We start from the raw sequence: 26,528 nt of genomic DNA, 5'->3' as shown, positions 1-26,528 counted from the left end.
AGGGTGTTGGTATGGGTTTAGGACCACAATGAGTTTATAGTAGGTGTATAGGTTCCAGGTGGCCGGTTGGTGCTACAGGTTTATCGTTACAATGTCAGGTAGGTGTGTTGCTATGAGTTTAGGACTACAATGGTCTTATAGTAGGTGTATGGGTCCCAAGTGGTCGGTTAGTGTTACGGGATGATCGTTGCATTGTCAGGTATAGGTGTTGGTACGGGTTTAGGACCATAATGGGTTTATAGTACGTGTGTAGGTCCCAGGTCGTCGGTTGGTGTTACGGGATAATCGTTCCAGTGTCAGGTAGGGGTGTTGGTACGCGTTTAGGAGCATAACGGGCTTATAGTAGGTGTATGGGTCCTAGGTGGTCGGTTGGTGGTATGGGTTGATCGTTACAATGTCAGTTAGGGATGTTGGTACGGGTTTAGGACCACAATGGATTTATAGTAGGTGTATGGGTCCCAGGTGGTCGGTTGGTGGTACGAGTTGATCGCTACAGTGTCAGGTAGGGGTGTTGGTACGGGTTTAGGACCACAATCGGTTTATAGTAGGTGTATTAGTCCCAGGTGGTCGGTTGGTGGTATGGGTTGATCGTTATAATGTCAAGTTGGGGTGTTGGTACAATTTAGGACCACAATGGGTTTATAGTAGGTGTATGGGTTCCAGGTGGTCGGTTGGTGGTACGGGTTGAACGTTACAATGTCAGGTAGGGACGTTGCTATGGGTTTAGGACCACAATAGGTTTATAGTAGGCGTATGGATTTTTTTCTTACATAATATAAAATAAAATAAATAATCTTAACAAAGTGTTCACACAGAAAAATTAGTAAGCTAACTAAACCTTATTCTTATTTTCGTTTTATTATACTATTTTCCCATTGTATATACATAATTAAATGTTAAATATTTTTTATTTCCAATAGTCATATAGTTGTATCCTAACGTAAAATTGTTAATTTACAAGGACCAAATTTGTAACATTTCTATTAATATCAAATAACTCGTAATAATGTTTCAAAAACCAAAACGTGTTTCCAAACCACAATTTATGCTTCTCATTGTGTGGGTTCACTTTCTGATCAAAATTTTGAAAAGTTTTGAATTCGTCAATAAAAATTAAGCAAATATAATAAGAGGCATACATTTTTTTTCCATTTTGTTTTTGGCTCCAAATCAAGGCGGGAATTATTCATCTATCTCACCGCCAAAACTATGACGATCAATCCATCACATCAAGGAAATTCCGATAAATTTGGTAACAACCCTCAATTTAGGACGTACTAACAATGTAATATTTAAAAGACTTTGATTTTTTTAACCATTGTATGGTTTTTCTCTAGGCTATATCCCAGTTCGATTATAATTCAGTTCATCATTCGACAACATTCATCATGCATTTCTAATGTACGTATATTCTTTGTGTATGATGTCAATGTTATTGATTGTATTGATTAGAGATTATACATAAAAAAGAAAATTTTTGATTCTTCATATTACTTTGTTTGTTGCACACCAAATGTTCGATGAAATGTGTATGTGAAATTTTGTATGTAATATATGTTACTCATACCTTTTCATTAAACATATAAATAATCAAACTTATTTCATATGTTTCATGTCAACAGAAGAATCATAGAGGTGAACAAGGAACAACATCCGGATATGCCTGCCTATGATATGGAATATGAGCAAGATGATGGAACCCAAGTTTATGAATTGGACACAGAAGATGGTCAAAATAAGGACATTGACTATAATAGCCATTCAGATTCGGAAGAAAAAAAATCCAAAGCACAGTTCCTACAAGGTCACCTACGAAGAGGGGTCTGACTCGATTGCCAAAGCTGAAGACCGAGTATGTCAATTCTGGAGGTAGAAAAAAACGTGTCAAGTTTGATGAATTCGGTAAGTTTACAGGGCAGAATAATGCATTGTTTGTTAGTTATTTGGGAGATCTTGTCCGCGAGAAGGTGGGATTAAATGCTCTTTGCTGGAAGAAAGTAAACCGGAAGTGAATGACAAATTTGGGAAGGGATTACAATAAATATTTTTTTCACATTTTTTAACTGCATCTCATATTTTAATTACAAATCATGTATTAAATACTAACAAATTCATTATTGTTTCATTTTAGCGCCATTTTAAAGTTGATGAAACTGGAAAACAATTTGTGATGAATAAGGCTTGGTATCCTTCTACGAACTTCAGAAGGAAATTGTATGCAACTTACATCAAGCCACATCTAGGCAATTCCAAAAAACTTGGAGAAATCCCTGTTTGATATCGTGCAATAATTATTGAAAAAGATGATTGGAACAAATTCTTGACATATACGCATTCTGAACAGTTTAATGTTACAACTTTTTTTCCAAAACTTCTTCATTAATTTATCAAAAAATTACCAAAAAGTGCATGACAAATCTTTTTTTTTTTTTTGACAGGTTGTGTCACAAAAGACTAAAGATGTCAAAGTATGTTGATCGGATGGGACGAGGGGGGTATACTACTCTTAGGCGGAAGTTGGTAAGCTTTTTTTTAGCTATATGATCCTATTATATTACCTTCATAGCATTGTACTTAACATAATTTTACTTTATATTGTTTACAATTTAATTTTTTTTTATCAAGATTGAAGAGAAAGTGATTTCAAAGGAAGAAATGCCCACAAGGTAAATTATGTGGTGTAAAGGACATGAAAGTAAAGGAGAATTTAAGGATGAAGATGTTAAACTTATGGCGGATAAACTAGTAACTTCAATAAACTTTTTTATTACTATTACTGTAAAGATTTTAATCAATTTTATTAGGACAATAATTATTAATATTTTGTGTGCTAGATGGAACAAGAAAATCAGATAAAAGAAGTACAAGTAAATGTTGAACCAGGCATGGATGCCATGACTTTAGTTTTTGGCAAGGAAAAGGGCGGATTTTTAAAGGGTGTCGGCATAGGAGTTACTTACAACATATATTTCAATGTTCCTCGCAATAAAGGATCATCTAAGGAAGAAATCAAAGATCTTAAAGTTGCATTGCATAATGGAAAACTTGAGCTTGAGAAAAAAGATGCTGAACTCAAGGCTTTGTCTACAAAGGTTAATGAACAAGATCAAACACTAAAGCTAGTTTTGGCTCATCTTAAAGCAAAAGGAGCTGACTTTCCAAATCTGTCTCATACAGTTCTAAGTAATCTTATTAACAACATCTATTGTAAATGTTACTTGTAAATTGCATTTCTTTTAGACATTTTCCATGTTTGTTTATATTTGCTAGGGTATTTCAAGTGACAAGATCGTTGAAAGTAGTGAAACGACTCCTATTAGTCTCAAAACAAAGGAACCATCAAAACCTGTAACATCAGTATGTTATCATCTTACAATATCATCATTGATATACTTTTTTCTGTACTAATTTTTGTTTTTTCACTTTGGACTTTAACTTATTTAGGTTATTGCAAAACCCACCAAGAAACAAGTTCAAACCAACTCTGCAACTGCAACTCCCGATACACAATTGATTTCCACGAAATATGCAACAGTAGTATATAATAACTCTACAATTTTCAATACTTTTAATTTATCGTTTATATTAAAATATAATTTTACATATATGTCTTAAATTTTTATATTAGGCAAATACAAAACCCACCAGGAAAGTTGTTGAGTCTAAGACTGCCACTATCAATCCTAAATACCAAAAGTTTCACCAAATAAACCCCTTCACCTGGTCAGTTTTTTTTACATGTTGAATATACATTTATGTCTTTTTTTCGATTCTAATATTACTTATCATTGTTGCCAATCAAGTATAGTCTATGATATCTATATAAAAGGAACATTGTTGCTCGTGGTACCGTTCACTTATCATCAAAAAGACAATTCATTCATGGAGTTCCTCTACAAGATGATTGCTATAAAGTTTCCATTGATGAAGTGGTAATAAAACATGCATTTCTACCCCATACAACTGGAGAATTCACATTCGTTGAGGATGTATATAAAAGTTTTGTTCTATGGCCAAAATACCTTGTGCAAACCGAGTCAAAGGTTTGTTTAATTATGTTCATTACTTTGTGCATTACACTTTATTTTCTTCATAAAGTAACATACTAAGTCTTTGATGAACTCATTTTTTGTTTCAATGTTGTTATAGGTACCAGAAATTATATCACATCAAGAACATCAACATCAAAACTCAAGGAAAAGGAAACCAACTTACATATCATCTGATGCCCTTCTCAAGAACCCAAGGAGCAATAAAAATAAGAAGAATGTCTAGTTATGTTAAGGTTTTTATTTATGATGTGTTCGATTTTTTTACCATTATGTAAATTCTTGAAATTAGGACAATTTTCTTTTTTTTTTTATTTTGGTATTTTAATTAGGAATTTAATGTATGGATTTGGATTTCAAATATTACTAATATCAAATAATGAATTTTGCTTTTGTTTCATATTGTTGGGCTTGGTTACTTTAATTTAAATTATTTTGATGTGTCTACAATGTAGAAAAAGTAACAATAAATATTAAATTAAAGTGGCTTTAATATAAATTTGACCATGTTTTATAGGTTTTCAATGTCTCTAAAATTATACAATGGTTACTTTACATCATTTTTTAACGTGTGGCTAAATGGTTAACAATAGTCATAATATACAAGAATTATGAGTCGACAATTGTTTTAAAATGATGTTTATTCTAAAGTTTTTGTGACTAAGTTAAACATTGACAACATGAAAAATAATTCATGTGGCAAATAAATACCATAATTGGTTGTTGTTGTGACTAAATACTAGCAAATCATCACTTACAAAAAAAACTATATGTGTCCATTTACCGAACATGGTCATTCTCACCGTAATTACATGTATCTAAAATATACCCAATAGTCTTAATATGATACCACATAGTCCTTAATTTTAACAAAATGTGTGTCTTTATAATACTTATGATTGTATTTCACTTAATTGTGTGTCTCTATACGATAGGCTATAGTCACAAAAATTGATTTTTGTTGTGACTAATTATTAGCAAGTCGCCACATATGGAATTAATTACATGTCGCCATTTAGCAAACATGGTCATGCTCACCGTAATTAAATGTTTACAAAAGATACACAATAGTCTTAAAAAAATTTAAATTGTGTGACAATATATAAGAAAACAACTACACTAAAACATCATGAATGTCGCAAGTTTGTGATATACAGTCACCACAGTTACTAAATAAATGTGTCTATTAACGGTTTAATGCTACAATATTGGATATTTAAGGAACAAAATTTCGTACACATTTGCTACACTCTTATAATATGGCCACAAGTTTTCATATCATACGGAAACTATATTTTAAAATGACCATAAGACCCATATGATGGCTTCACCTTTAGTCACACTTTCAGTGAAAAAAAGAAAATGTCACTATACGCATATGGTCACACTTTTTTTGTGAGTCTGTAGGTCATTTGTGTGGGGCACCCTCAAAATAAAGTCCTTAAGTAATTATCTTCTTTACTTTCGTTTAATTCTAGTACTATCGACAATTGTAACTCTTTTCAAATCAACAAAAGTCATCCCTTATCCTTTCATGCCTCATCTCTTACATCTCATGCTCCATTAGGTCTTTTATCTTTTATCTTCGGATGTATGGTGCTCCCCTATCGAATTTATTGATCACTTCAAATACTATATTATCTTTGCTGATCATTTTATCAAATATATATGGTTGTATCCCATGAATAGGAAATCTGATTCACTAGTGATATTCATTCCTTTCCAATTATTGGTAGAAAATTTTTTTAACACCAAAATCAAGCAGCTTTTTCTGATAATGGTGGAGAATGCATAAAGATGCGAGATCATCTTTCTGCATTTGTTATCACCTGCTTCAAATCACCAACACATACTCCTAAGCATGATGGATGTGTCGACAGAAGACATAGACACATTGTCAAAACTGGACTAGCACTCCTTTGTCATGCTAGCATCCTTATTACAATTTGGCCTTTTGCTTTCACTACTGCTGCCTATCTGATCAATCGCTTACCAACATCCACTCTCCACTACTAGTCTCTTTTCTAATGCCTATTCCAAAAGAACCAAAGTATGTAAAGCTAAAATGTTTTGGATGCTTATGCTATCCCTGGCTAAGACCCTACTTCGCACATAAACTTCATCCTAGATCTAGTCCATGTGTCTTTGTTGGATACTCACCAACTCAAAGTGCCTATTATACATATTATCCAAAATCTTATATACTCTACATTGCCTGCCATGCCATTTTTGTTGAAGACGAGTTTCCATTTTCAAAACTCAGCAACAACTACCCACCTCCTAATGCAACTGATCAAAATCAGTGGCTTTCTTTCTCAATTTATATTACCTCTGGTCCTGCCCCAACCAATATACTTTGCCATAACCTCCCCTGCATCCCCACCATCTCCTCTCGCTCCTTCACCTATCCAACCTCCTCCTCCCCCTCTCAACATCGAAGATACTCCTCCCCATTCTAAAATGACTACTCTGCCCAATCCCAAACCTAACCCAAAATACTCCAACTCTGATTTTCAACTATACACATCTGAACCTCCATATCCCACCGAACCAAACACTATTTCACAAGCACTCAAAAATCCTTCATGTCGTTCTACCATGCAAGAAGAGTATAATGCACTTCAAAAAAAATCAAACATGGTCACTTATACCACCATCTCAAGCCTAAAATCTAATTGGTTGTAATCGGATTTACCGAACTAAATACAAACTAGATGGCTCCATTAATAGATTAAAAGCCCGTCTTGTTGCTAAGGGTTTTCATCAATGTCCACGAATCGATTACAGAGAGACCTTTAGTCCAGTCCTTAAACCTAAAACTCTACGTCTTGTTCTTTCCTTAGCCATCTCTCAAAATTGGCCTCTTAGACAACTGGACATCAATAACATTTTTTTGCAAGGCCACCTTCATGAAAATGTAAACATGACTCAACCTCCTGGTTTCGTCAAATCTAACTTTCCAACCCATGTTTGCAAACTCAATAAAGCCATCTAGAAGTTACGCCAAGCTTCTCGTGCCTGGTATGTTGAACTAAAATCATATCTCACTTCTCTTGCTTTCAAACCCACCATATTTGATCCCTCACTCTTCATTCTCAAAAATGAATCATCACTTCTTCTTGTCCTCGTCTACGTGGATGACATAATTGTCACATGTCATCTCGCACTCATCTCTGAAATTTTGTCAATCATCTTTACAACAAATTCTCTTTAAAGGATCTTGGTACTCTCTCATACTTCTTAGGTGTTGAAGTAATTCCTCACTCTCATGGTATTCTCTTTTCTCAACGTAAATATATCCTTGATATTCTCACAAAAGCCAATATGAGTGATTGCAAACCAATTTCCACCCCAATAACGGCTTCTACAACTCTCACGTTAAAAGGTGGCTCACTTCACCCTTCTCCAACTGAATATCGTACACTAGTTGGAGCACTACAATACTTGTCCTTAACCAGAACTGATATCTCATTGACTATGAATCGCTTTACACAATTTTAGCATGCACAAACTTTTCTCCATTGGATAGCTATCAAAAACTTATTATCATACTTACATGGCACTCTATATCACGGAATAATATTGCGTCGTAACTCACCACTAACACTCCATGCATTCCCTGATGCGGATTGGGTTGGAGACAAAGATAATTATAGAAGTAGCATCGGTTACATAGCCTATCTTGGCTCTTATCCTATTTGATGGAGCTCAAAAGTACCAAAGTACCCTTGCAAGAAGCTCTACTGAAGTTGAATTTAGAGTTGTTTCTACGACACAAATGTTTAATGGCTTACATCTTTACTCAGCGAACTTGGTTACTCATCGGAAATCATCCCTACCATCTATTGTGATAACTTAAGTGCAACTTCATATACAGCAAACCCAATTTTTCACTTGGTGAACAAGGCACTCTCCGTGTGGCAGATGCTTTTACCAAACCCCTATTAAGACCACACTTTCATTATCTAATATCCAAGTTTGGTCTTCTCTCTGGATTGTCCATCTTGCGGAGGCATATCGAGATATAATCCGATATACATCAACTTATTTTATCATATTTATCACATGTATTTTTCATAGTCAAATTCTGTTGTATAATTCTTATTATCTCTCAATAGTTAGCTGAATATGTACCATAAATACCCTTGTATGTTCTTTGTATCGATAAGTAATACAATTACAACTTCTTCTCCTTCGTCACATATTATCCGTAATTTCATAGTTTCTTCCTTCTCTTCAACCGGAGCGGGCACTCACTCGAAGAGTGCAAGTCTTGCACCTAGTTTGATCGTAACAATCGCACTAATGCTCTCCAATTGGGTTTACTGAGAAAAAGGTGATTAAGAAAATTCATTCAAGTGTCACCACACACCAGGAGCATGACACATGGTTTTAAAAAATAAATTCATTTAAAATAATTAGTATCACTTTTTGTATGTGTTAAGTAAGTAAAAATGGGAGTCTCCGTAAGGATGTATTATCAGGAGTACATCACAACTTTTACAGCTTAAAGTTTTCTTATGTTTAATTAGCATCCAAATATATGTGAAAGATAATATTATAAATATATATTTGACATGTGAAACAACGTTATTTATTTCCTACTTTTCTAATTTATATGTTTTATACCGTTTTTGTTTTGGAGTTTTACCACGTGATAAAATGTATCATATACATTTTGGAACTTTTTTAACATATGATATATTACAGAAGGGTAAAGTACTAAATTATAAAAGAAACCTCGTTAAAATTAGAAAAGAGTCCCAGGATAGCTCTATCCTTGGTCTGCTATTCAGTAGCTAAGAGAAATAAGCAACTGGTACTTTATTTATTCATTAATCAATTTTTTGCTTTAAAGTTGGTTTTATCATTATCTTTCAGATCTGATTGTAAGATTCAATAGAAACATTACAGTAAACAATAAGAATGTTAGCAATCGAGTTTGTAAGTTTATGTTGATAAATACAAACAACGCCTTTTCAATTTAAACTATATGCACTTAATAAAGTTCAATTTATAAATAAATGCACCAGTACAAACCCAAACAGACAAAAGAATTATGATAATTACTTAATATAGACACAGAAACCATACCCTTCAAATTTCCTGGTATTTGTATCTTTATGAAGGTCAAACCATCAAACCTTCACGGTAGTCTCAATCCTTAAATGCCTTAAATATTGAGTATTTTTACGACAATGTAAAATCGAATCATGGTCTATCATTTGACTCCAGGTAACCAACAGTAGCTACATGAGGGTGTGTATACTCTGAAATGAAAATAAGTCAAATATATAAAGCTCGTTTATTGAATAGTTCAAAGCTAAGCTTGAGATAAAATAAATTTAATGTCAACCAAAATAATTGTCCGAGTAACTCTTGAGAACGAGCGTCTAAAAAAAGAAGAATGTGGCCTAGTTGCCTTGGAAGCGTTGACAAGTGTTTTAATATACAAATTAGTGACATATTCTTTTGGTGTTACTTGCTATTTATACCTCTCAGCTTTACATCCAAAAGCATAACCTCTCTCCCTCAACCCCATCCTCTCTAACTACCGGTGAACCATGAGAGTTACCACCGGTGTCCCGTTCAGGGTCCCTTTATGGCCTATAGTCATCGCATTAACCGTCTTTGGTGTTGCGAACCTTATAGCTGTCTCGGCTGATCCTTATATCTATTCTTCACCACCACCACCATATATGTATAAGTCTCCACCACCACCTGTGCATTCACCACCACCGTCATATCTTTACAAGTCCCCACCACCACCGGTGCATTCACCACCACCACCATATCTTTACAAGTCGCCACCACCACCGGTGCATTCACCACCACCACCATATCTTTACAAGTCCCCACCACCACCGGTGCATTCACCACCACCACCATATCTTTACAAGTCCCCACCACCACCGGTGCATTCACCACCACCGCCATATTTATACAAGTCTCCACCACCGCCAGTTAAGTCACCACCACCACCACCATACTACTACAAGTCTCCACCTCCACCGGTGCATTCTCCACCACCACCTTACTACTACAAATCCCCACCGCCACCAACAAAGTCTCCCCCACACTATTACTATAGTTCTCCACCACCATCAAAATCCTACTACCCCGTACCTTACCCTCACCACAAGAAACTCATCGTAAAGGTCGTGGGCAAAGTTTACTGCTACAGCTGCTATGACTGGAAATACCCAATCCAATCACACGCCAAGCATCACCTCAAAGGTATAAACTTTAGTTTCTCGCACTACCTTAACTGTTTTATATATATGACTTGATGTGTATGCATGTTCTTTGATGGTTGACCAATGTTCTATGTTTCTGGTTTTCCACATCTCTTTTACCTAACGATACACTTAGACATATAGACAATTAATGTTCAGAAAATATGTATCTTATCTTTTGGTTTTATTCGCTTACTATCTTGCATTTTAAAATAAATAAATAAAAAACATCAAAATGAAAGATATGTATATTTCCCAGAAAATGAAACTTTAATTTTCTAAAATTTCAATTTTGAGTTAACATGTTAAGACATATAATCATATATTGATTACTTATTATCCCATTACCAAATAAATTATAATACTTCAAAAAAAATAATAATAAATAAAGATACCATGCTAAGGTTTCAATGAATATATTCATTGTATGAAAGGCTACATTATAAGTTATATATTTATGATTATTTTGTATAAGAATTAATAATATTTATTTAATTTAAGTATTTATACCCGAAATCATATCATGCATAGCATAACATGTTTTAATTTTGTAGTAACCGTTATTACAAAAGGTGGACCAAAAAATATACATGAAGTTGACTTTTTTTTATTTGTGTTGAAAAAGGTGCTGTTGTCGAAATTACTTGCAAGGCTATTGGCCAGAAAGAAATTTTTGCATATGGAAAGACTAAGATCAATGGCAAATATGCAATTACGGTTGACGGTTTAGACTATTCCAAGTATGGAGGAGCAAAAGCTTGTACCGCTAAGCTTCATATGGCACCAAAAGGAACCAAATGTAATATTCCAACAAATCTTCATGGTGGTTTGAAGGGTGCCGTGCTAAAGGTCAAATCCAAAAATGCTTATGAGGTTGTCCTTGAGGCCGAATCATTTGCATACGCTCCTAAGACTCCTTCTACGCTTTGTGAGAAGCCAAAGCCAAAACCAGAGCCCACTCCTTCTCCATATTATTACAAATCTCCACCACCGCCGCCACCCACTTACTTGTACAAGTCTCCCCCTCCACCCGTTAAGTCTCCTCCGATATATCACTACACTTCACCCCCACCCCCTAAGAAATCACCACCTCCTCCGTACCACTACACATCACCCCCACCACCCAAGAAATCACCACCTCCCCCATACCATTACACATCTCCTCCCCCACCGGTTAAATCTCCACCACCACCATACCACTACACTTCCCCTCCACCACCAGTGAAGACTCCTCCCAAGTACCACTACACATCACCCCCACCACCTAAGAAATCACCACCTTCCCCATACTACTACAAATCGCCTCCACCACCGGTTCAATCTCCACCCCCACCTTACCATTACACTTCACCACCACCACCAGTGAAATCTCCACCACCACCATACCATTACACTTCACCACCACCACCGGTGAAGTCACCACCCCCACCTTATCACTACACATCACCTCCACCACCGGTGAAGTCACCACCCCCACCTTATCACTACACATCACCTCCACCACCAGTGAAATCCCCGCCACCACCATACCATTACACATCGCCTCCACCTCCTGTTAAGTCACCACCTCCTCCATACCACTATACATCACCTCCACCACCAATGAAATCGTCTCCCCCACCATATCACTACACTTCACCACCTCCACCCGTGAAATATCCACCGCCACCATACCATTACACTTCACCTCCCCCACCAATGAAATCTCCACCCCCACCGTACCACTACAGTTCACCTCCTCCACCGGTAAAATCCCCTCCACCACCATACCACTACACATCACCCCCACCTCCCGTGAAGTCTCCACCACCCCCATACCACTACACCTCACCTCCACCACCAATTAAGTCACCACCACCATACCACTATACATCACCACCACCACCGGTTAAATCCCCACCACCACCTTACCATTATACATCACCTCCACCACCCATGAAATCTCCACCTCCTCCATACCATTACACCTCACCACCACCACCAGTTAAGACCCCACCACCACCATACCATTACACCTCACCTCCTCCACCAACTAAGTCCCCACCACCACCATACCACTACACATCGCCTCCTCCACCAGTTAAATCTCCACCACCACCATATCATTATTCTTCACCTCCACCACCAGTTAAGTCCCCACCACCACCGTATCACTACACATCACCTCCACCACCTGTGAAATCTCCACAACCTCCATACCACTACACCTCTCCACCACCACCAGTTAAGTCCCCACCACCACCATACCACTATACATCACCTCCACCACCAGTTAAATCCCCACCTCCACCTTACCACTATACCTCTCCCCCACCACCAGTTAAGTCCTCACCGCCACCCTACCACTACACATCACCTCCACCACCTTTGAAATCTCCACCACCTCCATACCATTACACATCACCCCCACCACCGGTTATGTCACCACCACCTCCTTACCACTACATATCTCCCCCTCCACCAGTAAAATCACCTCTTCCGCCCGTATACATCTATGGTTCTCCTCCACCCCCAACTAATTATTAGACTCCCATAACTTTGTTGTTTTCAAGATACAACCATGTAAGTATATTTTTATTTCTTTTTCGATATCATGAAACATTCCCAACACTATTACAAATCTTTAAATACATGACAAATCCATAACAACATCATATTTATTTATGTAGGTTTTTTGAGTATGAGTTTAATTAAGAAGGTTCCTCTAGGGGATGTTTGAAAAGTTGTTCATCCACAACCATTCCATTTCAATAAGTTCCTAAATGATGCACTTCACTTCATGAATCTTTTTGTTACAAATATTTCTTTTCCACATCATCCTTGTGGTTCATCCTATCCTTTAAAAAAGAGTTCGAAGGGTTATATACTGGAAACGTAAAAAAAAGTACATTTGTTTGTCGCCGAAGAGGGTGATAAGAGCGTTGTGGCTTTAATATTTTTCTTTTCATGTTTCTTATTTCTATTGTATAAAGGATAACTGATGGTTCTTTTTATTTTTAAATATTATTGGGGTAATCTTCTCATTTTACTTTTTGGACTCTTATATTCTTGGAGATATGGCCAATACACAACATATTGGTATCCAAATTAATTACATGAGCCTATATGGGTTACCCACGTGACCCAAGATAAAAACATTGACAAATAAATTAAGAGGGAATTAATTTATTATTTAATGAGTGTCTATAAATAATTGGTAGTTATTGTAATTAATTACTATTTTTTAAAATGTTAGTTAATATTTAGAAATTAATTGGTGGAAACTAAATAATTATGCTTAGAAGATTTATATAAATTAGTTGAATACATAATAGTTAATTCTAAAGGATAATTACTAATGAATAAGATAATTTATCCTTGATTCAAATTTAGAAATGATAATATTCCCACCAACTATATAAAAGGAGCAAGCATAAGGGTTTCAAGGGTCTATTCAAAACCATAAAGTCATCCACCCTTTTTCATCTCCTCATCTTTGGGCAACAACAACCTGAAGAAAAGAAAACACATGTTTCTTGGTGATCAAAATTCTCAAGTCTCCAAAGCTAGGGTTCTTGCTTGTTTGCTGGTTAAGGGTTATGATCCTATCAAAGGACTGTTGTTTGAGTTCCTCAATCTTATTCACATTTCTTAAAGGCATTTCGTAAACCTCTTTTTAGGGTTAGGGTTTCTATTAATAGAAATAATCATGATCTAATGTTTAATTATATATGTTCTTGACTTAAATGCTTATTTGTTTTCTTTTTAATTAACTATTTTCTTATGAACAAGAAGAACACCTTATTATCCAACAATGGTATCAGATCCTTAGATTCTTGTTAATAGCACTTTCAAATAAGTTTTCAAAAACTTAATGTGTATGATCTTGTACATACTGCTTGGGAAAGTGTGTGTAAAAAACATACACATTAAGGCTGTGGGGAGTGGTCACAACCAACCCACCGAAAAAGTGGTGCCACCTCTGCTCCACGTCAACTTCACCACCAACCCACTACACATAGGAAATGGTCACCACTTCACCATTATCTTTTTTTTATTTTTTTTATTTTTTATGAATAAATTAAATAAAACTTAATTTAAAACATAAATATATATATATATATATATATATATATATATATATATATATATATTTTAAAAACATAGAAAAATAAAACCACACATATATATATATATATATATATATATATATATATATATAGAGAGAGAGAGAGAGAGAGAGCCGAAAGCATAATTTAATTTAAAGATAAATATAAGGGTATAATGAGAAACAAAGATACATTTTTAGGGACCATATATATAAATACAATTAAAAAGAAAATAGATGAAAGCCATGTTACTGTTGTTGATTATTTTTGATTGGCTATCTTGGCCAGTCTTTGCACTCATGCCACACCAAAGCCACCAACCCTTAGGGTGGTGTTCACTAGTCTTTTGGCAAGGAAAAGGGCGGATTTTTAAAGGGTGTCAGCATAGGAGTTACTTACAACATATATTTCAATGTTCCTCGCAATAAAGGATCATCTAAGGAAGAAATCAAAGATCTTAAAGTTGCATTGCATAATGGAAAACTTGAGCTTGAGAAAAAAGATGCTGAACTCAAGGCTTTGTCTACAAAGGTTAATGAACAAGATCAAACACTAAAGCTAGTTTTGGCTCATCTTAAAGCAAAAGGAGCTGACTTTCCAAATCTGTCTCATACAGTTCTAAGTAATCTTATTAACAACATCTATTGTAAATGTTACTTGTAAATTGCATTTCTTTTAGACATTTTCCATGTTTGTTTATATTTGCTAGGGTATTTCAAGTGACAAGATCGTTGAAAGTAGTGAAACGACTCCTATTAGTCTCAAAACGAAGGAACCATCAAAACCTGTAACATCAGTATGTTATCATCTTACAATATCATCATTGATATACTTTTTTTTGTACTAATTTTTGTTTTTTCACTTTGGACTTTAACTTATTTAGGTTATTGCAAAACCCACCAAGAAACAAGTTCAAACCAACTCTGCAACTGCAACTCCCGATACACAATTGATTTCCACGAAATATGCAACAGTAGTATATAATAACTTTACAATTTTCAATACTTTTAATTTATCATTTATATTAAAATATAATTATACATATATTTCTTAAATTTTTATATTAGGCAAATACAAAACCCACCAGGAAAGTTGTTGAGTCTAAGACTGCCACTATCAATCCTGAATACCAAAAGTTTCACCAAATAAACCCCTTCACCGGGTCAGTTTTTTTTACATGTTGAATATACATTTACGTCTTTTTTTTCCGATTCTAATATTACTTATCATTGTAGCCAATCAAGTATAGTCTATGATGTCTATATAAAAGGAACATTGTTGTTCGTGGTACTGTTCACTTATCATCAAAAAGACAATTCATTCATGGAGTTCCTCTACAAGATGATTGCTATAAAGTTTCCGTTGATGAAGTGGTAATAAAACATGCATTTCTACCCCCATACAACTGGAGAATTCACATTCGTTGAGGATGTATATAAAAGTTTTGTTGCATGGCCAAAATACCTTGTGCAAACCGAGTCAAAGGTTTGTTTAATTATGTTCACCACTTTGTGCATTACACTTTATTTTCTTCATAAAGTAATATACTAAGTTTTTGATGAACTCATTTTTTGTTTCAATGTTGTTATAGGTACCAGAAATTATATCACATCAAGAACATCAACATCAAAACTCAAAGAAAAGGAAACCAACTTACATATCATCTGATGCCCTTCTCAAGAACAAAAGGAGCAATAAAAATAAGAAGAATGCCTAGTTATGTTTAGGTTTCTATTTATGATGTGTTCGATTTTTTTACCATTATTTAAATTCTTGAAATTAGGACAATTTTTTTTTTGGTATTTTAATTAGGAATTTAATGTATGGATTTGGATTTCAAATATTACTAATATCAAATAATGAATTTTGCTTTTGTTTCATATTGTTGGGCTTGGTTACTTTAATTTAAATTATTTTGATGTGTCTACAATGTAGAAAAAGTAACAATAAATATTAAATTAAAGTGGCTTTAATATAAATTTGACCATGTTTTATAGGTTTTCAATGTCTCTAAAATTATACAATGGTTACTTTACATCATTTTTTAACGTGTGGCTAAATGGTTAACAATAGTCATAATATACAAGAATTATGAATCGACAGTTGTTTTAAAATGATGTTTATCCTAAAGTTTTTGTGACTAAGTTAAACATTGACAACATGAAAAACAATTCATGTGGCAAATAAATACCATAATTGGCTGTTGTTGTGAGTAAATACTAGCAAATCATCACTTACAAAAAAAAAACTATATGTGTCCATTTACCGAACATGGTCATGCTCACCGTAATTATATGTATCTAAAATATACCCAATAGTCTTAATACAATACCACATAGTCCTTAATTTTAACAAAATGTGTGTCTTTATAATACTTATGATTGTATTTCACTTAATTGTATGTCTCTATACGATAGGCTATAGTCACAAAAGTTGATTGTTTTTATTGACTAATTATTAGCAAGTCGCCACATATGGAATTAATTACATGTCGCCATTTAGCAAACATGGTCATGCTCACCGTAATTAAAATGTTTAGAAAAGATACACAATAGTCTTAAAAAAATTTAAATTGTGTCACAATATATAAGAAAACAACTACACTAAAACATCATGAATGTCGCAAGTTTGTGATATAAAGTCACCACAGTTACTAAATAAATGTGTCTATTGACGGTTTAACGCTACAATATTGGATATTTAAGGAACAAAATTCCGTACACATTTGCTACACTTTTATAAGATGGACACAAGTTTTCATATCATACGGAAACTATATTTTAAAATGACCATAAGACCCGTATGATGGCTTCACCTTCAGTCACACTTTCAGTGAAAAAAATAAAATGTCACTAGACGCATATGGTCACACTTTTTTGGTGAGTCTGTAGGTCATTTTTGTACTGGTGTGGGGCACCCTCAAAATAAAGTCCTTAAGTAATTATCTTCTTTACTTTCGTTTAATTCTAGTACTATCGACAATTGTAACTCTTTTCAAATCAACAAAAGTCATCCCTTATCCTTTCATGCCTCATCTCTTACATCTCATGCTCCATTAGGTCTTTTATCTTTTATCTTCGGATGTATGGTGCTCCCCTATCGAATTTATTGATCACTTCAAATACTATATTATCTTTGCTGATCATTTTATCAAATATATATGGTTGTATCCCATGAATAGGAAATCTGATTCACTAGTGATATTCATTCCTTTCCAATTATTGGTAGAAAATTTTTTTAACACCAAAATCAAGCAGCTTTTTCTGATAATGGTGGAGAATGCATAAAGATGCGAGATCATCTTTCTGCATTTGTTATCACCTGCTTCAAATCACCAACACATACTCCTAAGCATGATGGATGTGTCGACAGAAGATATAGACACCTTGTCAAAACTGGACTAGCACTCCTTTGTCATGCTAGCATCCCTATTACATTTTGGCCTTTTGCTTTCACTACGGCTGCCTATCTGATCAATCGCTTACCAACATCCACTCTCCACTACTTGTCTCTTTTCTAATGCCTATTCCAAAAGAACCAAAGTATGTAAAGCTAAAATGTTTTGGATGCTTATGCTATCCTTGGCTAAGACCCTACTTCGCACATAAACTTCATCCTAGATCTAGTCCATGTGTCTTTGTTGGATACTCACCAACTCAAAGTGCCTATTATACATATGATCCAAAATCTTATATACTCTACATTGCCTGCCATGCCATTTTTGTTGAAGACGAGTTTCCATTTTCAAAACTCAGCAACAACTACCCACCTCCTAATGCAACTGATCAAAATCAGTGGCTTTCTTTCTCAATTTATATTACCTCTGGTCCTGCCCCAACCAATATACTTTGCCATAACCTCCCCTGCATCCCCACCATCTCCTCTCGCTCCTTCACCTATCCAACCTCCTCCTCCTCCTCTCAACATCGAAGATACTCCTCCCCATTCTAAAATGACTACTCTGCCCAATCCCAAACCTAACCCAAAATACTCCAACTCTGATTTTCAACTATACACATCTGAACCTCCATATCCCACCGAACCAAACACTATTTCACAAGCACTCAAAAATCCTTCATGTCGTTCTACCATGCAAGAAGAGTATAATGCACTTCAAAAAAAATCAAACATGGTCACTTATACCACCATCTCAAGCCTAAAATCTAATTGGTTGTAATCGGATTTACCGAACTAAATACAAACTAGATGGCTCCATTAATAGATTAAAAGCCCGTCTTGTTGCTAAGGGTTTTCATCAATGTCCACGAATCGATTACAGAGAGACCTTTAGTCCAGTCCTTAAACCTAAAACTCTACGTCTTGTTCTTTCCTTAGCCATCTCTCAAAATTGGCCTCTTAGACAACTGGACATCAATAACATTTTTTTGCAAGGCCACCTTCATGAAAATGTAAACATGACTCAACCTCCTGGTTTCGTCAAATCTAACTTTCCAACCCATGTTTGCAAACTCAATAAAGCCATCTAGAAGTTACGCCAAGCTTCTCGTGCCTGGTATGTTGAACTAAAATCATATCTCACTTCTCTTGCTTTCAAACCCACCATATTTGATCCCTCACTCTTCATTCTCAAAAATGAATCATCACTTCTTCTTGTCCTCGTCTACGTGGATGACATAATTGTCACATGTCATCTCGCACTCATCTCTGAAATTTTGTCAATCATCTTTACAACAAATTCTCTTTAAAGGATCTTGGTACTCTCTCATACTTCTTAGGTGTTGAAGTAATTCCTCACTCTCATGGTATTCTCTTTTCTCAACGTAAATATATCCTTGATATTCTCACAAAAGCCAATATGAGTGATTGCAAACCAATTTCCACCCCAATAACGGCTTCTACAACTCTCACGTTAAAAGGTGGCTCACTTCACCCTTCTCCAACTGAATATCGTACACTAGTTGGAGCACTACAATACTTGTCCTTAACCAGAACTGATATCTCATTGACTATGAATCGCTTTACACAATTTTAGCATGCACAAACTTTTCTCCATTGGATAGCTATCAAAAACTTATTATCATACTTACATGGCACTCTATATCACGGAATAATATTGCGTCGTAACTCACCACTAACACTCCATGCATTCCCTGATGCGGATTGGGTTGGAGACAAAGATAATTATAGAAGTAGCATCGGTTACATAGCCTATCTTGGCTCTTATCCTATTTGATGGAGCTCAAAAGTACCAAAGTACCCTTGCAAGAAGCTCTACTGAAGTTGAATTTAGAGTTGTTTCTACGACACAAATGTTTAATGGCTTACATCTTTACTCAGCGAACTTGGTTACTCATCGGAAATCATCCCTACCATCTATTGTGATAACTTAAGTGCAACTTCATATACAGCAAACCCAATTTTTCACTTGGTGAACAAGGCACTCTCCGTGTGGCAGATGCTTTTACCAAACCCCTATTAAGACCACACTTTCATTATCTAATATCCAAGTTTGGTCTTCTCTCTGGATTGTCCATCTTGCGGAGGCATATCGAGATATAATCCGATATACATCAACTTATTTTATCATATTTATCACATGTATTTTTCATAGTCAAATTCTGTTGTATAATTCTTATTATCTCTCAATAGTTAGCTGAATATGTACCATAAATACCCTTGTATGTTCTTTGTATCGATAAGTAATACAATTACAACTTCTTCTCCTTCGTCACATATTATCCGTAATTTCATAGTTTCTTCCTTCTCTTCAACCGGAGCGGGCACTCACTCGAAGAGTGCAAGTCTTGCACCTAGTTTGATCGTAACAATCGCACTAATGCTCTCCAATTGGGTTTACTGAGAAAAAGGTGATTAAGAAAATTCATTCAAGTGTCACCACACACCAGGAGCATGACACATGGTTTTAAAAAATAAATTCATTTAAAATAATTAGTATCACTTTTTGTATGTGTTAAGTAAGTAAAAATGGGAGTCTCCGTAAGGATGTATTATCAGGAGTACATCACAACTTTTACAGCTTAAAGTTTTCTTATGTTTAATTAGCATCCAAATATATGTGAAAGATAATATTATAAATATATATTTGACATGTGAAACAACGTTATTTATTTCCTGCTTTTCTAATTTATATGTTTTATACCGTTTTTGTTTTGGAGTTTTACCACGTGATAAAATGTATCATATACATTTTGGAACTTTTTTAACATATGATATATTACAGAAGGGTAAAGTACTAAATTATAAAAGAAACCTCGTTAAAATTAGAAAAGAGTCCCAGGATAGCTCTATCCTTGGTCTGCTATTCAGTAGCTAAGAGAAATAAGCAACTGGTACTTTATTTATTCATTAATCAATTTTTTGCTTTAAAGTTGGTTTTATCATTATCTTTCAGATCTGATTGTAAGATTCAATAGAAACATTACAGTAAACAATAAGAATGTTAGCAATCGAGTTTGTAAGTTTATGTTGATAAATACAAACAACGCCTTTTCAATTTAAACTATATGCACTTAATAAAGTTCAATTTATAAATAAATGCACCAGTACAAACCCAAACAGACAAAAGAATTATGATAATTACTTAATATAGACACAGAAACCATACCCTTCAAATTTCCTGGTATTTGTATCTTTATGAAGGTCAAACCATCAAACCTTCACGGTAGTCTCAATCCTTAAATGCCTTAAATATTGAGTATTTTTACGACAATGTAAAATCGAATCATGGTCTATCATTTGACTCCAGGTAACCAACAGTAGCTACATGAGGGTGTGTATACTCTGAAATGAAAATAAGTCAAATATATAAAGCTCGTTTATTGAATAGTTCAAAGCTAAGCTTGAGATAAAATAAATTTAATGTCAACCAAAATAATTGTCCGAGTAACTCTTGAGAACGAGCGTCTAAAAAAAGAAGAATGTGGCCTAGTTGCCTTGGAAGCGTTGACAAGTGTTTTAATATACAAATTAGTGACATATTCTTTTGGTGTTACTTGCTATTTATACCTCTCAGCTTTACATCCAAAAGCATAACCTCTCTCCCTCAACCCCATCCTCTCTAACTACCGGTGAACCATGAGAGTTACCACCGGTGTCCCGTTCAGGGTCCCTTTATGGCCTATAGTCATCGCATTAACCGTCTTTGGTGTTGCGAACCTTATAGCTGTCTCGGCTGATCCTTATATCTATTCTTCACCACCACCACCATATATGTATAAGTCTCCACCACCACCTGTGCATTCACCACCACCGTCATATCTTTACAAGTCCCCACCACCACCGGTGCATTCACCACCACCACCATATCTTTACAAGTCGCCACCACCACCGGTGCATTCACCACCACCACCATATCTTTACAAGTCCCCACCACCACCGGTGCATTCACCACCACCACCATATCTTTACAAGTCCCCACCACCACCGGTGCATTCACCACCACCGCCATATTTATACAAGTCTCCACCACCGCCAGTTAAGTCACCACCACCACCACCATACTACTACAAGTCTCCACCTCCACCGGTGCATTCTCCACCACCACCTTACTACTACAAATCCCCACCGCCACCAACAAAGTCTCCCCCACACTATTACTATAGTTCTCCACCACCATCAAAATCCTACTACCCCGTACCTTACCCTCACCACAAGAAACTCATCGTAAAGGTCGTGGGCAAAGTTTACTGCTACAGCTGCTATGACTGGAAATACCCAATCCAATCACACGCCAAGCATCACCTCAAAGGTATAAACTTTAGTTTCTCGCACTACCTTAACTGTTTTATATATATGACTTGATGTGTATGCATGTTCTTTGATGGTTGACCAATGTTCTATGTTTCTGGTTTTCCACATCTCTTTTACCTAACGATACACTTAGACATATAGACAATTAATGTTCAGAAAATATGTATCTTATCTTTTGGTTTTATTCGCTTACTATCTTGCATTTTAAAATAAATAAATAAAAAACATCAAAATGAAAGATATGTATATTTCCCAGAAAATGAAACTTTAATTTTCTAAAATTTCAATTTTGAGTTAACATGTTAAGACATATAATCATATATTGATTACTTATTATCCCATTACCAAATAAATTATAATACTTCAAAAAAAATAATAATAAATAAAGATACCATGCTAAGGTTTCAATGAATATATTCATTGTATGAAAGGCTACATTATAAGTTATATATTTATGATTATTTTGTATAAGAATTAATAATATTTATTTAATTTAAGTATTTATACCCGAAATCATATCATGCATAGCATAACATGTTTTAATTTTGTAGTAACCGTTATTACAAAAGGTGGACCAAAAAATATACATGAAGTTGACTTTTTTTTATTTGTGTTGAAAAAGGTGCTGTTGTCGAAATTACTTGCAAGGCTATTGGCCAGAAAGAAATTTTTGCATATGGAAAGACTAAGATCAATGGCAAATATGCAATTACGGTTGACGGTTTAGACTATTCCAAGTATGGAGGAGCAAAAGCTTGTACCGCTAAGCTTCATATGGCACCAAAAGGAACCAAATGTAATATTCCAACAAATCTTCATGGTGGTTTGAAGGGTGCCGTGCTAAAGGTCAAATCCAAAAATGCTTATGAGGTTGTCCTTGAGGCCGAATCATTTGCATACGCTCCTAAGACTCCTTCTACGCTTTGTGAGAAGCCAAAGCCAAAACCAGAGCCCACTCCTTCTCCATATTATTACAAATCTCCACCACCGCCGCCACCCACTTACTTGTACAAGTCTCCCCCTCCACCCGTTAAGTCTCCTCCGATATATCACTACACTTCACCCCCACCCCCTAAGAAATCACCACCTCCTCCGTACCACTACACATCACCCCCACCACCCAAGAAATCACCACCTCCCCCATACCATTACACATCTCCTCCCCCACCGGTTAAATCTCCACCACCACCATACCACTACACTTCCCCTCCACCACCAGTGAAGACTCCTCCCAAGTACCACTACACATCACCCCCACCACCTAAGAAATCACCACCTTCCCCATACTACTACAAATCGCCTCCACCACCGGTTCAATCTCCACCCCCACCTTACCATTACACTTCACCACCACCACCAGTGAAATCTCCACCACCACCATACCATTACACTTCACCACCACCACCGGTGAAGTCACCACCCCCACCTTATCACTACACATCACCTCCACCACCGGTGAAGTCACCACCCCCACCTTATCACTACACATCACCTCCACCACCAGTGAAATCCCCGCCACCACCATACCATTACACATCGCCTCCACCTCCTGTTAAGTCACCACCTCCTCCATACCACTATACATCACCTCCACCACCAATGAAATCGTCTCCCCCACCATATCACTACACTTCACCACCTCCACCCGTGAAATATCCACCGCCACCATACCATTACACTTCACCTCCCCCACCAATGAAATCTCCACCCCCACCGTACCACTACAGTTCACCTCCTCCACCGGTAAAATCCCCTCCACCACCATACCACTACACATCACCCCCACCTCCCGTGAAGTCTCCACCACCCCCATACCACTACACCTCACCTCCACCACCAATTAAGTCACCACCACCATACCACTATACATCACCACCACCACCGGTTAAATCCCCACCACCACCTTACCATTATACATCACCTCCACCACCCATGAAATCTCCACCTCCTCCATACCATTACACCTCACCACCACCACCAGTTAAGACCCCACCACCACCATACCATTACACCTCACCTCCTCCACCAACTAAGTCCCCACCACCACCATACCACTACACATCGCCTCCTCCACCAGTTAAATCTCCACCACCACCATATCATTATTCTTCACCTCCACCACCAGTTAAGTCCCCACCACCACCGTATCACTACACATCACCTCCACCACCTGTGAAATCTCCACAACCTCCATACCACTACACCTCTCCACCACCACCAGTTAAGTCCCCACCACCACCATACCACTATACATCACCTCCACCACCAGTTAAATCCCCACCTCCACCTTACCACTATACCTCTCCCCCACCACCAGTTAAGTCCTCACCGCCACCCTACCACTACACATCACCTCCACCACCTTTGAAATCTCCACCACCTCCATACCATTACACATCACCCCTACCACCGGTTATGTCACCACCACCTCCTTACCACTACATATCTCCCCCTCCACCAGTAAAATCACCTCTTCCGCCCGTATACATCTATGGTTCTCCTCCACCCCCAACTAATTATTAGACTCCCATAACTTTGTTGTTTGCAAGATACAACCATGTAAGTATATTTTTATTTCTTTTTCGATATCATGAAACATTCCTAACACTATTACAAATCTTTAAATACATGACAAATCCATAACAACATCATATTTATTTATGTAGGTTTTTTGAGTATGAGTTTAATTAAGAAGGTTCCTCTAGGGGATGTTTGAAAAGTTGTTCATCCACAACCATTCCATTTCAATAAGTTCCTAAATGATGCACTTCACTTCATGAATCTTTTTGTTACAAATATTTCTTTTCCACATCATCCTTGTGGTTCATCCTATCCTTTAAAAAAGAGTTCGAAGGGTTATATACTGGAAACGTAAAAAAAAGTACATTTGTTTGTCGCCGAAGAGGGTGATAAGAGCGTTGTGGCTTTAATATTTTTCTTTTCATGTTTCTTATTTCTATTGTATAAAGGATAACTGATGGTTCTTTTTATTTTTATATATTATTGGGGTAATCTTCTCATTTTACTTTTTGGACTCTTATATTCTTGGAGATATGGCCAATACACAACATATTGGTATCCAAATTAATTACATGAGCCTATATGGGTTACCCACTTGACCCAAGATAAAAACATTGACAAATAAATTAAGAGGGAATTAATTTATTATTTAAGGAGTGTCTATAAATAATTGGTAGTTATTGTAATTAATTACTATTTTTTAAAATGTTAGTTAATATTTAGAAATTAATTGGTGGAAACTAAATAATTATGCTTAGAAGATTTATATAAATTAGTTGAATACATAATAGTTAATTCTAAAGGATAATTACTAATGAATAAGATAATTTATCCTTGATTCAAATTTAGAAATGATAATATTCCCACCAACTATATAAAAGGAGCAAGCATAAGGGTTTCAAGGGTCTATTCAAAACCATAAAGTCATCCACCCTTTTCATCTCCTCATCTTTGGGCAACAACAACTTGAAGAAAAGAAAACACATGTTTCTTGGTGATCAAAATTCTCAAGTCTCCAAAGCTAGGGTTCTTGCTTGTTTGCTGGTTAAGGGTTATGATCCTATCAAAGGACTGTTGTTTGAGTTCCTCAATCTTATTCACATTTCTTAAAGGCATTTCGTAAACCTCTTTTTAGGGTTAGGGTTTCTATTAATAGAAATAATCATGATCTAATGTTTAATTATATATGTTCTTGACTTAAATGCTTATTTGTTTTCTTTTTAATTAACTATTTTCTTATGAACAAGAAGAACACCTTATTATCCAACAATGGTATCAGATCCTTAGATTCTTGTTAATAGCACTTTCAAATAAGTTTTCAAAAACTTAATGTGTATGATCTTGTACATACTGCTTGGGAAAGTGTGTGTAAAAAACATACACATTAAGGCTGTGGGGAGTGGTCACAACCAACCCACCGAAAAAGTGGTGCCACCTCTGCTCCACGTCAACTTCACCACCAACCCACTACACATAGGAAATGGTCACCACTTCACCATTATCTTTTTTTTATTTTTTTTATTTTTTATGAATAAATTAAATAAAACTTAATTTAAAACATAAATATATATATATATATATATATATATATATATATATATATATATATTTTAAAAACATAGAAAAATAAAACCACATATATATATATATATATATATATATATATATATATAGAGAGAGAGAGAGAGAGAGAGCCGAAAGCATAATTTAATTTAAAGATAAATATAAGGGTATAATGAGAAACAAAGATACATTTTTAGGGACCATATATATAAATACAATTAAAAAGAAAATAGATGAAAGCCATGTTACTGTTGTTGATTATTTTTTATTGGCTATCTTGGCCAGTCTTTGCACTCACGCCACACCAAAGCCACCAACCCTTAGGGTGGTGTTCACTAGTC

At 35.7% G+C, this 26,528-nt stretch overlaps 3 protein-coding genes and 1 long non-coding RNA gene across 4 annotated transcripts; all 4 read left to right on the top strand.

The window, feature by feature from the left end:
* Positions 1–1,335: 1,335 nt before the first annotated feature.
* LOC145090436 (uncharacterized) lies at positions 1,336–4,361 on the top strand. The gene is made up of 8 exons (XM_079028642.1): positions 1,336–1,401; positions 1,623–2,520; positions 2,626–2,745; positions 2,835–3,357; positions 3,445–3,534; positions 3,629–3,723; positions 3,809–4,043; positions 4,150–4,361. The coding sequence occupies exons 3-4, from the start codon at positions 2,674–2,676 to the stop codon at positions 3,222–3,224; spliced, it is 462 nt and encodes a 153-aa protein (XP_078884768.1). The 5' UTR covers positions 1,336–1,401; positions 1,623–2,520; positions 2,626–2,673; the 3' UTR covers positions 3,225–3,357; positions 3,445–3,534; positions 3,629–3,723; positions 3,809–4,043; positions 4,150–4,361.
* Positions 4,362–9,559: 5,198 nt separating this feature from the next.
* On the top strand, positions 9,560–13,313 carry LOC145086739 (uncharacterized). Its single transcript, XM_079024579.1, has 3 exons — positions 9,560–10,286; positions 10,911–12,847; positions 12,955–13,313. The coding sequence occupies exons 1-2, from the start codon at positions 9,614–9,616 to the stop codon at positions 12,809–12,811; spliced, it is 2,574 nt and encodes an 857-aa protein (XP_078880705.1). The 5' UTR covers positions 9,560–9,613; the 3' UTR covers positions 12,812–12,847; positions 12,955–13,313.
* Positions 13,314–14,739: 1,426 nt separating this feature from the next.
* Positions 14,740–15,533, top strand: LOC145090435 (uncharacterized). Its single transcript, XR_013701569.1, has 4 exons — positions 14,740–14,995; positions 15,083–15,169; positions 15,257–15,346; positions 15,441–15,533. It is a non-coding gene; the product is annotated as an uncharacterized LOC145090435 (long non-coding RNA).
* A 5,842-nt stretch (positions 15,534–21,375) lies between these two features.
* LOC145086738 (uncharacterized) lies at positions 21,376–25,129 on the top strand. Its single transcript, XM_079024577.1, has 3 exons — positions 21,376–22,102; positions 22,727–24,663; positions 24,771–25,129. The coding sequence occupies exons 1-2, from the start codon at positions 21,430–21,432 to the stop codon at positions 24,625–24,627; spliced, it is 2,574 nt and encodes an 857-aa protein (XP_078880703.1). The 5' UTR covers positions 21,376–21,429; the 3' UTR covers positions 24,628–24,663; positions 24,771–25,129.
* The last annotated feature ends 1,399 nt before the right edge of the window (positions 25,130–26,528 follow it).

This window comes from Lactuca serriola, chromosome 2, assembly GCF_051521515.1.
Source record: "Lactuca serriola cultivar US96UC23 chromosome 2, Lser_US96UC23_V15, whole genome shotgun sequence".
Taxonomy (NCBI): Eukaryota; Viridiplantae; Streptophyta; class Magnoliopsida; order Asterales; family Asteraceae; genus Lactuca; species Lactuca serriola.
This window is presented reverse-complemented; position numbering and strand designations above follow the sequence as displayed.